The sequence below is a fragment of the Humulus lupulus genome, chromosome 8 (genome assembly GCF_963169125.1).
Source record: "Humulus lupulus chromosome 8, drHumLupu1.1, whole genome shotgun sequence".
Lineage (NCBI taxonomy): Eukaryota > Viridiplantae > Streptophyta > Magnoliopsida > Rosales > Cannabaceae > Humulus > Humulus lupulus.
Window position 1 is genome coordinate 49,722,330 of NC_084800.1, and position 11,860 is coordinate 49,734,189.

The 11,860-nt window shown below is 30.4% G+C and overlaps 2 protein-coding genes across 3 annotated transcripts; one reads left to right on the forward strand and one right to left on the reverse strand.

The window, feature by feature from the left end:
* The first annotated feature begins 4,913 nt into the window (after positions 1–4,913).
* Positions 4,914–7,007, forward strand: LOC133797150 (AP-4 complex subunit sigma). The gene is made up of 4 exons (XM_062234968.1): positions 4,914–5,166; positions 5,737–5,823; positions 6,532–6,600; positions 6,717–7,007. Exons 1-4 carry the CDS (start codon positions 5,026–5,028, stop codon positions 6,849–6,851), a joined length of 432 nt encoding a protein of 143 aa, XP_062090952.1. The 5' UTR covers positions 4,914–5,025; the 3' UTR covers positions 6,852–7,007.
* A 105-nt stretch (positions 7,008–7,112) lies between these two features.
* Positions 7,113–10,341, reverse strand: LOC133797149 (glutathione hydrolase 3-like). 2 transcript variants are annotated; one of them, XM_062234966.1, is made up of 7 exons: positions 10,141–10,341; positions 9,382–9,722; positions 8,663–9,181; positions 8,308–8,543; positions 7,943–8,207; positions 7,693–7,830; positions 7,113–7,604 (listed from the first exon to the last, which is right to left on the reverse strand). In XM_062234966.1, exons 1-7 carry the CDS (start codon positions 10,250–10,252, stop codon positions 7,332–7,334), a joined length of 1,884 nt encoding a protein of 627 aa, XP_062090950.1. In that variant the 5' UTR covers positions 10,253–10,341; the 3' UTR covers positions 7,113–7,331. The 2 variants fall into 2 exon arrangements, with proteins under 2 accessions (XP_062090950.1, XP_062090951.1); XM_062234967.1 differs by having other exon boundaries at positions 9,382–10,009; positions 10,141–10,260.
* Between the last annotated feature and the right edge of the window lie 1,519 nt (positions 10,342–11,860).

The window sequence follows — 11,860 nt, forward strand, 5'->3', positions numbered from 1 at the left end:
TCTTATTTCTTCAAAACTAGTTTTATTCTTATTCTTTTCGTTCTTATTCTTCTTTCTTCGGAACTGGTTTTATTCTTATTCTTTTTGTTCTTCTTCACATCTTCCACACCTAACTATAATCGGTTACTATCACGATATGTTTAGATTTATTTTTCTTTCTTTTCAAATCTGTTTAAGTAACCAAGTACCATGACGACTGATTTTTTTTAGACCTAGCTGTAACCAGTTACGATAACGATCAATTTAGATTTTTTTTTTGTTTAGATTTGATTTTGTTTTCACACCTGACTAAGTAATCAGGTATCATGGCGATTGGTTTTTTTTTTCAAGATTTAATTTTTTTTTTCAAATCTAGCTGTAACCAGTTATGATTATGATCAATTTGAATATTTGTTTTCCAAGTCTGACTAAGTAACCAGTTATCATCACAATTGATTCCTTTTTTTTCAGACCTAGTTATAACCAGTTACTTTCACGATCAATTTAGTTTATTTTTTTCATATCAATTTTTTTTTTCCAAATCTCACTATGTAACCAGTTACAATTCAGCTGATATTTTGATAATGGTACATTACTAAAAAAATCAAAATTATTTTTATAGTTGTAAGCAATTACTACAATATCACTTAAAAAATAAAATTGATTTTTATAGTTGTAACCAGTTACCATACATTACTACCACAAAAAAGAAAATTTTGATAGTGTAAATCAGTTACTGTGGAGAAAATATTGATTGAAGAAGATAAAAAAATAAAAGAAAATAAGAAGAAATGGAATAAAAAACATGGTGATGAATGTCTCAATTTTTTGTTTTAAAGAAATAATGTAAAAAAAACATTTTATAAAATATGAATGATAAAAAATATTACAAATAGATTAAAATTATAGAAATAACCTCAAAACTTTTTAAAACTAGCTACCAAAACTATATGAAAAAAATATGTCTTACAAACAAAATATTACAAATATATTGGAAAAAAACTTCCATAAAAATGTAAACAAAAACAATATGCCATAAGAAAAAAAAATACTACCATATTTTCCAAAGTTTTAAAAAAATCTCAATATTTGGTGTAATTTCGTCATAAACTATCTTAGAATATGATTGTTAACACTCATATCTAAATATCTATCATCCTTGGTAATGAGAAATTAGCCATCTTAGCTAAAGTAAAAGAGGAAATTATAGCAAATATGATTTTTCTTAAACTTTAAAAAATATGGTAATTTTTTTCTCGAGTTTTTTATGGCATATTTTTTTTGTTTACATTCTTATGGGAGTTTTTTTCCCATATATTTGTAAAAATTTATTTGTATACCATATTGTACCTTCTATACATTTTTAGTAGTTAGCTTTGATATGTTTTGAGATTATTTTTATAATTTTAATCTATTTGTATTATTTTTTATCATTTATATCTTATAAAATATTTTTTTACATAATTCTTTGAAGAAAAAAATCTGAGACCTTCATCACCATACTTTTTATTCTCATTTCTTCTTATTTTCTTCTATTTTTTATCTTATTCAATCAACATTTTATCTGCAGTAACTGGTTACCACTATCAAAATAATTTTGAATTTGATTTTTTGTGATAGTAATCCTGTGCTACTGTTAATTTTTTTTAGTGATGTGTGGTAATTGGTTATAACAATAAAAAAAACAGTTTTATTTTTTAAGTGGTGTTGTAGTAACTAGTTACAGCTATAAAAATAATTTTAATTTTTTTTAGTAATGTACCATTATCAAAATATCAACTGAATTGTAATTGATTACTTAGTGAGATTTGGAAAAAAAAAATCGATATGAAAAAAATAAACTAAATTGATCGTGAATGTAACTGGTTATAGCTAGGTCTACAAAACAAAATAGATATGACAAAAAAAAAAATCGATTGCGATGGTAACCAATTACTTAGCTAGACCTGGAAACAAATAGGATCACAAACAAAAAAGTTAAACTAGTCATAATCGTAACTAGTTACAGATTCAGATCTAAAAAAAAAGAATCAATCGGCATGGTACCTGGTTACTTAGTCAGGTGTGAAAACAAAATTAGATCTAAACAAACAAATCTAAATTAATCGTTATTGTAACTGGTTACAGCTAGATCTAAAAAAATTAAGATATGAATAAAAAGAATCAGACATCATTGTACCCGGTTACTTAAACGAATCTGAAATAAAACCCAGAAATCAGAACAAATCATGACTGTAACCAGTTAGAGTTAGGTTTAGAAGGAAAAAAAAATATGAAGTGCAAAATCAAATTTCAAATGGCAAAACCAGATGTGAAAAAGAAAAAGAAGAATAAAGAAAATAAAAATAAAACGAGATATGAAGAAGAACTAGAGGGGTAGAGGTACGTAGCAATTAGGGGCGTAGGGGGGAGGTGCGTCATCGTCGTTCGGGGGTGGAGGTAGCATCGCTGGTGGAGGGCTGAGATGAGAGAACCAAATGGGGGAGGAGAGAGGAAGAAAGGAGAAAAGAGAGAGATGTGTTGTGAGGGAGAGAAAGGAGAGAGTGAGAGGGAGTTTTGTGTATTTATGATTATAGTAATCTATTTTTATATTCTATGAAATTACCATATTTTAAATGTTTTTTTCTTTCAAAACTTACCATATTTTGTATAATTATTTTTTCCCATAAATATAGAAACTATATTTATTTTTCTCATATTTATGTAAACTTCTCAAAGTAAAATTGCATAGCGTTCAATACAGATATTTTTTAATTTTTTTAATTTAGTATGTATAAAAGTGATATTTTTCTAAAATATATGTACATTGTGATATTTTTTTTTAAATATCCATTTATTTAGGGTGCTCTACCTATAATTAGGTCCATGTTGCCATTATCATCTCATAACTAGCACATAGGTGATGTTTGGTTGAAGGTAATGAAATTAAATAAAATGGAAATGAATCAATTTTCATTCCATTATTTTATTTGGTTGCATTTTGGTGGAAACTTATTCCATTTAAAAATGGGAGAAAAGATGTAAGATTGATAAAAAAATTAATAATTTTTTTATTATTTTAATCATTCATATCAATTTTTATTCTCTCACTCTCACTTTCATTCTTATTCTTCTATTTTCATTATCTCTAACCAACCAAACGTCATCTTACATTCTAGAATAGAAATTTGAGAAATTTACATTACTGATTGTTTTTTATAATTTAATTACAAAAATTACATATAAAATTTTATTTACAAAAAATACATTGTTACGTCATCAAAAAATAACAGATTCTAAAAGTAATATACTTGAATTTGAAACTTTCCTAAAATCTCATTTTTTCTGTTTTTCTGGGTTTAACAAGTAACATTTGATTATTTAAAATGTTAATAAGTTACCAATTAGTTACTTTTTTCATGAAAAAAATATATTTTTATAGCATATTATTTTATATACATCTTGGTTACCTTCAATACTTATTTTTTGAAATTTTTTTATCTTAAGACACTGATTAGTCATTTTGAAGTTATATTATGGTGTCTTATTACTTAAGATACTTTTACGTTGCCGATTAATCATTTTTTAGAAACTAATACAATAAAATATAACAAATTACTATGTAGCTTATTATTAAAAAATACAAAACAACATCCTAAATAATCTATTTTAAAAAAGTTACTTGAAATATTTTAAAATAAATTTAAGTTGTTTAGAATACACTATATTATCTTTTAAATGTAAAATAAGAATATACATTTTAGTATATTAAATTTTGATCAATTTTAAAATTTAGTTACTTTTTTGTCAACGTAATATAAAAAAGAAACTAAAAAGTTATTTTTTATTCTGGTCATCTTCTCCGGCGACGGCCAAAAAAATATGTTTACCACATATCAAAATTATCATCTTGAAGAGTAGGTCGTGATGATACCACTTTTGAGCCCAATCGACTAGCGGTGTAGCCGAAAAAGATTTTTAAAATTAAAGATAAGAGAGAATGTAAGAAATTAAAAAAAAAAAAAAGGAGTATAGTAGAGAGAGAGAGAGAGGACCCCGTACTATATAAAAAAACAAAAAAAAAAAGTTCAAAAAAGCAATATAAAAATAGTGAAAAAAGTAATTAATTTTTTACTTATTAACATTTTAAATAACTAAAATGTTACTTTTTTAAATAAGATAAATAGAAAAATTGAGATTTCGGAAAATTTTTAAATTCAGTATATTATTTTTAGAATCCATTATTTTTTTTATGACGTGACAATGTATTTTTGTAAATAAAATTTAGTATGTAATTTTTATAATTATTTTATATTATAAGTATATAATTGTAAAGATACTTAGAAATTTTATGTTTTTAAATTACTTATCCTCTCTGTATCACCACTTTAAACAACAACAAAAAAATTATTCATATATTTCTTCTACAGTATTTTTATCGCATAGCAATTTTTGTTGTATTGAATGATTTAAAAATATGTAATATTTGTATTCAAAATTAGTGTTTAGGAAGTACACATTGGCTAATTTTGATGATTTATGTTGTTTGTAGATTATTTTTAAATAAGTTTTATCTAAAAGTACCTGTTTTATCCGTGAGTGATTAGTTTATTTTAAACTTAACAATTAGTAAGCTGGGAGAGTTACTTGTCAAAAAAAAAAATGACTGGAATCTAATCGTAATAACTTTCATACAATTGCCATTAACTAAACTTTAAAAAATATTATGATAACTCTGTATTATTGATTCCAAGCGAGGTTGAAATTTGTTTATTTTTGAATGGGAGGTTGAAAACTTCAAATGCTACAATTTAGGTTTGGCAATTTTGGGGATTTATATGCTAAAATTTAAGTGGTAAGGACCTAATACAAAATGCGGTTAAAAAGTAGGGATTTTTGTGTGCAAAATAGCTAATCAGCTTTATTATTTTTATTTTATTATAATTGTCTATGCAAAAACAAGTTCATAAAAACGTAAAAGGCAATCAATTTCTTAAGAGGTGGCGGTAATTTCTGTATATAGATTTGTGGTTTGTGTGTGTGCGTTGTATCGAAGTGAAGTCGAAAATGGGGATCAGATTCATCTTGATGGTCAACAAGCAGGGCCAGACCCGTCTTGCCCAGTACTACGAGTATCTCACCCTCGAAGAAAGGCGTGCTCTTGAGGGTGAAATCGTTCGCAAATGTCTCGCCCGCACCGAGCAACAGGTCTCTCTCTCTCTCTATCACTCTAATTGTATTAATCAACTACCTGTAATGAGATCGCAAGTGAATTGAGCGTTTTAGTTTTCAAATTTGAGGGAATGGTGTAGGGGTTGAAATTTATTGATTTATAATTTAGGAATTGAATTTGATTTGGAATAGACGAAGGAAAAATTCTCATGCTTGGGTTTTGAAATCAAAGAATTGGAATCCGTAGTTAACATTACTTAATTTCATGACCAAACGCTGTTTTGATCCCTTCTCTTTATATCGGATCCTGTTAAATTTTGGCATTGGTTTGATTATATGTGGATTATGTATAATGTGAAATATCGTCACCGAGTTTCAGAATTCGGGTCAAATTATGAAATCCCATGGTTATTGTTATTCTATATCATATTGTGAAACTTAGATTATAAACTATTTTGATCTTAATGCTGGTAATTATTATGACCCTTGATTTGCTTGCTTGTCTATGGCTTGTATCTGAACAACATAGATATAAAAGTTTATGTAATGAATCATTGTCTCACAAATCATGTTTTGTGATGCTGACTTGTTTTGTTTGTTAAACAGTGCTCATTTGTTGAACATAGGAACTACAAAATTATATACAGACGATACGCCTCGCTGTTTTTCCTTGTTGGAGTTGACAATGATGAGGTAAGCTAATCCAATTTTTTTTTTTTTTTGTTATTTTAAAGTGCTAGCTTTTTTATTTGATGAAAATCACATGGAATATCCAACTTCTGTTGTTTCTTAATCATTTGTACTTGAAAATGGTAGAATCATTATTTAGTCTCTTCATACACATAAATGCCTGAAGAAAATATCTAGTTCAGATACTTCCATAGATAATTGGAGCATTCTCTTTCTCTTATCAGTCACATGTTGTCTCTCTCTTCTTAATCTTGTGGATCATCATAAGAGGGAGGAAAGTCATTGGCCGTTGGTGGGGCAAGAAATGTGGTCTAAAAATTTGTGCAATTTTTTTTTTTTTATGAGGAACGTTTCATGTAGAGGTTTCAGTGGCTAATAGGTTTAACATTATTGTGCTTACAAAGAGACAAGGATGGTTAGAATCATAAGCAGGACTTCCGATTTTAGTCAGGAGGATTTTCTGTGTCTTATAGGTTATTCCATTAATGACCATATACTTCATTGGTGTGCCAATTCATACTAGAAGTGAATGTTAGCTTTCAGCCTTTGTCTCATTAATGTATCATTCTTGGAGGAGATGGAGCTTTTTGCTTTAATGGAGAATATAATCTTATGTTAGATGAACCTGATATCAACAGCATGTTGTTTTGTTTTGTTTTTAAACACTTACTCTCTGCTTTTCTACTCCTTTCTTGTCATATGATGTTGCAGAATGAACTTGCAATTTTGGAATTCATTCATCTATTAGTTGAAACCATGGACCGCCATTTTGGCAATGTGGTAAGTTCTTTATTCTAAGAATGTATGGAAATTAAATTATGTTAAAAAAATAAAAATAAAAATTTGGTCAAACCTAATTCATTTCTCTATAATCATTTTTCTACATGAATTTGCAGTGTGAGTTAGATATCATGTTCCACTTGGAAAAAGCACATTTCATGCTTGAGGAAATGGTGATGAATGGATGTGTGGTGGAGACAAGCAAGAGTAACATTCTAGCACCAATACAACTGATGGACAAGACGTATTAAAGAGTTTCCGGGTTTGTTACCAGGGTTTGAAACGAGGTTTTCAGTGGACTTGTTGACTGTATTGTTAATACTTGTGCAATTAAGGTAGAGCATACATTTCAATCCCAATTTGTAAAAACTAATGTTTGATTACATGAAATGAGGTTTTATGAGGTTGTTTGGAAGTGTTTTTAAGGCCTTTCGACACCCCGCATAGAGTGAGTGAGCTACAAAGATGTTAAAAACAACGAAAATTCACTTCATGAAGAAGAAACTGAAATGTGACACTAAAAATTTACAAGTCATCTTATTGATTTTCCCCTGTTCTTTATAAACACCTCCGGTAAACGTTTTATTTAATCAATATCCCTGTAGGCATTTGACGATATTGGAAAATATCAATTGATATGTGCATATTATGGAACATTTTGGTACAAATCGGTATAAAGCTTAATCAGCCAAAAATTGGTTCCACTTTATGATGTTTCAGCCGTTAAAATGTCAACAGGCAGCAGGCCTTCCATCTTTTCTGGGGTCACTAACAGCAACGAGTGTACCATGGCGTGGCTGTGCATTAGGAAATTTTCCATTTTTCCGACCCATGGCAATTGGGTTTTGTAGTGTTTGAACAACAAGCTGAGTGATGGCACCCCCTGCCTTAGGCTCTACTTGATGACCTCTTTCTTGCAAGAACAGCTTGGTTCTTTCTGAAAGCTCAATGTGATTGCCACATATCACAGTCCAGTTCTCATAGGAGACCATGTTAGGAATTAACTGCAAAGACGTAACCACAAAATCAAATACCAAGTTGGAGATATTTTCATGGTGATATCAATTCTATGACTTGAAACGATTCAGGAACCTTATGATAGATCCTTGGACTCTGAACTGCAGCCAACGGCTCCATTCCCAAAACAAAATAGTTGAGAAAAACCTGGGCAACAGCGGGGATAATATTCATACCCCCACTGCCACCAAGGACCCCAACTACTTGATTATCCTGCAAGAAGCATAATAAATTGGCAAAAACACATTTAATTGGTAGTTTGGAATATTATGAAGATAGTAATTAACATCAGTATCAGATCTGCCATGAAACTCTTCCTCTTTACCTTAGTGACAACAATTGGGGTCATGGAAGATAAAGGTCTCTTGTTGGGTCTGATAAAGTTTGCAGGAGCAGGAGGGAGTTGGTCTGGGGTTATTTCCGTAGGTGTTGAGAAATCCCCCATCTCATCGTTGAGCACAATTCCAGTGGAAGGGGAGAGAACCCCACCTCCAAATGGATAATTTACAGTTGTTGTCATTGACACTGCGTTTCGATCCGTATCTACTACGCAGAAATGGCTGGTTCCATGATCTCTTAGCTGACTCCACCTGCCATTTATGGGATAAAGACTTTAGAGATTAGTGATCTCAGTAGTATTATCAAACAATGATTAGAGAGAAATAGCACACCATTATCATAAAGCTATACCTATTCATATAATAACCTGGAGGAAAAGTAGTGTTGTCAAATATTCTTTCCCTAATTTGCTTAGCAAAATCAGGTGAAAGCATTTCATTTTCATATTTACTAATATTTACAAATTCAGGGTCTCCCAAGTTCATTCGGATGGCAAACATGTGTTTTAGTGATTCAATCAGCCGATGCACGCCAAGATCGCCCTTTGCAGCATCAGAGCTTCCATAACTATCAAGGACGTTCAGAATCTGTTCCAACAATTAAAAGAAAGACAAGACTTGATTCACCACAGGCATCACTTGAGCATAAAATATTATAACTACTAAGCAGTATCAGTGTGAAACTATTTGAACAGTAGAACACCTACCAGAGAAAGCCCGAGAGTTCCACTGGAAGGTGGTGGCATCCCATATACAGTGTAGCCCATTACATTTGCAGCCATGGCATCCATGGTGTCCACCTTGTAGTTTCTCAAATCCTCCATTGACAAAATTCCACCAGCCTCTCTCACATCTTTGACTAGTTTCTCACCAATAGAACCATTATAGAAAGCTTGTGGCCCTAGCTCTGCAATTTCCTCTAAAGTACGGCCAAGTTCCTCATTGTAGCATGTGTCACCAACTTTTAACAACTTCCCATTAGGAGCATAAACTTGTCTCAGTCCAGGATCGTTCAATATCATCTGCGAGTGCCTAAATATGTTTCCTCCAAGTAAAGGAGTAACTTTAAATCCATCTTTAGCAAGTTTTATAGCAGGTTGGAACAAAATCTTCCATGCTAAACGCCCATGCTCCGACCAGGCTTTGTGTAGGCCAGCAATCTCACCAGGAACTCCCATAGACAGTGGACCGTAAAGCTTGGCATCGGGAGCATTTGCATACATATTCTGTTGTTGAAAGTTCACATTTTTACAAAGAACTCAGACTTGTCAAAAACCTCAAAAGCATAATCAAGCTTTCAGGGCGAAAATGGTGCTAAACATCGTAACAAATTATTATTCTTAAAATTTAATATTGACAAATAAGATGACGGCACGAGTAAAAAATTATAACATAATTTTCCAGAGAGAAAAAAATAAAATAAAACCTCTGTAGCAGCCAAAGGAGCAGTTTCCCTGAAGTCAAAAGCTTGTGTTTGCAGGGTTGAGGAAGATCGGAGGACCATGAAACCACCTCCTCCGATCCCACTGGACACCTGATTAACCACACCAAGGCACAATGCGGTGGCCACTGCTGCATCAACGGCATGGCCGTTTTGCCTAAGGAATGAAGCTCCAACTTCAGAACAACGGCCATCATCAGCTGCAACAACACCTAGCTGTGACTCGATAATATCAGCATCATTTACTTGAGTCCAGCTATTATACTTGTTTCCATCTCTCTGTACCCATAGACTTATGTTGCTTCCAGGCACTAGAAGAACCACAACTGAGGAAAAAAAGAAGCAAAATATGGAATAAGATAAAATGAATTAGGACAAGAGCAGCAGTCACAAAAGAACCCCTTATTCAAGATTGATCCAAGATATTTTGGGGGACAAATAGACACCATGTGTGGTGTGGATTTGCTTTGGAACAGTCATAATAATTGTATATTCGACTCATCATTTTGCGTTTCTCCAGAAAATTCATCAAGGAAACGAAAAAACAAAACAAAAAACAATACACTTCACTGGGTCTGTGTATAAAAAAGTACTGAAACTTCATCACCCTGGTCTGAAAATAAAAAAAATAAAAAAAAATCTTGTTTCATAATTCTCATCACCAAAAGAAAAAGTCGTCTTGGGCAGAAGCCAAAATCAGAAAAAACCAAACAAAGAAAGTGAGAGAAAATGAAATTAGCTAACTTATGAGGGTGAGAAGGGTGAGGCTGATGAGACACCAGACAGCTTTGCTCCATTTCTTATTTTCTTCAGAGGCAAAGGCCAAGAGAGGAGAGCCCAGGTTGTGGTTACACATCACTGCCACAACTGTGTGTGTGGTAGTGATTTTTTGGTTGGAAAGTTAGGTGGCCTCTCCTAGTTTACAGGGGCAGGTGTGTGCATCCAAAGCCAAATTATTAGAATTTTTTCAATTGTAAATACTAAATATCTTTAGTTACGTCGTCAGCTTGCCGTCCAAATGCACGTTTTATTTTATTACGTGTCTAGTCTTGTCTTTTTCTACAAAATAAGGAAACTTTTTACTTACTCATCATATTAAGACCATTATCAAATTATATGAAAAATTTGGAAATTTTCATAATCCATTCATACAAATATAAAAAAAAAAATTAAAATACTTTTATTTATTACTATTTTGATGATTTTCTTTAAAGATTTATAAATTTCTTTTCAACAGATTTTCATGCATGTTTTTTATATTAGAAAATCCTCTTCAATTTGAATTTTTATTATTAGAAGTCTTAAGATTTAACTATCTTTGAATAGGACCCTCTCCTTCTAGCTTTTAAGCAATGTTTTGAGTTTTCAAATAAATGAGTATATAATTGATTTTAAACAGTTGTGAGTTTTCAAATATGAGCATTTGTATACTGCAAAAAATATGAGCACTTGTTCAATTTTTTCTTTGAATTTTTTAAATGTCTGCATTAATCACAATTTTATTAGATCATTAACTTCCGTGTATGAATGGATGAAATGATTGACGTGGATATTTGAAAAAATATGTAACTTCCTCAACTTGTAAAACTGTCTTATTCGATCATTAGGTGATAAAATTAAAAGTTATAAACCAAAACACCACCAAACCTTTTATATATATATTCCCAAATTGCTCGCCAATAATGTTTTTATTTATTCTGGCTAAAACAATTCAACTAAGCTTCCACTTACCATTTCGTTAATTTATATACGCAAATTAATGGATTATTATAATTCAAAGAATATTTATATTTAAATTGAATATCGCACAATACTTAATAAAAAATGAGCAAATTTGTAATAAATGAAAAACAAATAATGGCATGGAAGGTCCCTTATTTGTAGAGTAGTGCTCATCTTTTACTAAACTTATTTTTATTCTTTTTGGGAATGGCATCTTGGCTTCCACCATACATTTTTATTTTATTCGCGTGTCGAAACAATTTCTCTTGCATTTTTTTTATAATTTTTATGCTAACATGTTTGTCACGCAAAGTATTATAAAATATGGAAGATCGGAAAAACCCAAAATTAATAATGATGATAATAACTTATTTTACACTGCCAAGAACGTGTGTAGATCTTTAATACTTTTTTTTTTTTTTTGACAAAATAGATTTTTTAATACACGATAAATACGATGTATTATAATAATTTTATATCATATATATATATTTATATATATACTAGGTAAACTTTGCAATTAGTTTTAAAGTTATAAACATGTTTATTCAAACATGTATTTATTTTTATTGTTTTTTAATTATCATATAAATTTTAAATAAATATACAATATCAATAAAATATGTTTAATATAATGTATGACATAAATATATTAAAAAATTAAGGCAAAACATTATCTATAATTTTAATAAAAATCAGTTCACATTTTTGTTTCAACATATAATAAAATGAATTACAAATC

Bases quoted from the DNA above. Each gene is read 5' to 3' on its own strand.
- LOC133797150 (XM_062234968.1), top strand. From the start codon at position 5,026: ATGGGGATCAGATTCATCTTGATGGTCAACAAGCAGGGCCAGACCCGT. The intron at 5,167-5,736 runs GTCTCTCTCTCT...TTTGTTAAACAG, and splicing joins TCGCCCGCACCGAGCAACAG to TGCTCATTTGTTGAACATAG. The intron at 5,824-6,531 runs GTAAGCTAATCC...ATGATGTTGCAG, and splicing joins TTGGAGTTGACAATGATGAG to AATGAACTTGCAATTTTGGA.
- LOC133797149 (XM_062234966.1), bottom strand. From the start codon at position 10,252: ATGTGTAACCACAACCTGGGCTCTCCTCTCTTGGCCTTTGCCTCTGAA. The intron at 8,544-8,662 runs GTAGGTGTTCTA...TTGTTGGAACAG, and splicing joins GAACTCTCGGGCTTTCTCTG to ATTCTGAACGTCCTTGATAG. The intron at 7,605-7,692 runs GTTCCTGAATCG...ACGTCTTTGCAG, and splicing joins GTCCAAGGATCTATCATAAG to TTAATTCCTAACATGGTCTC.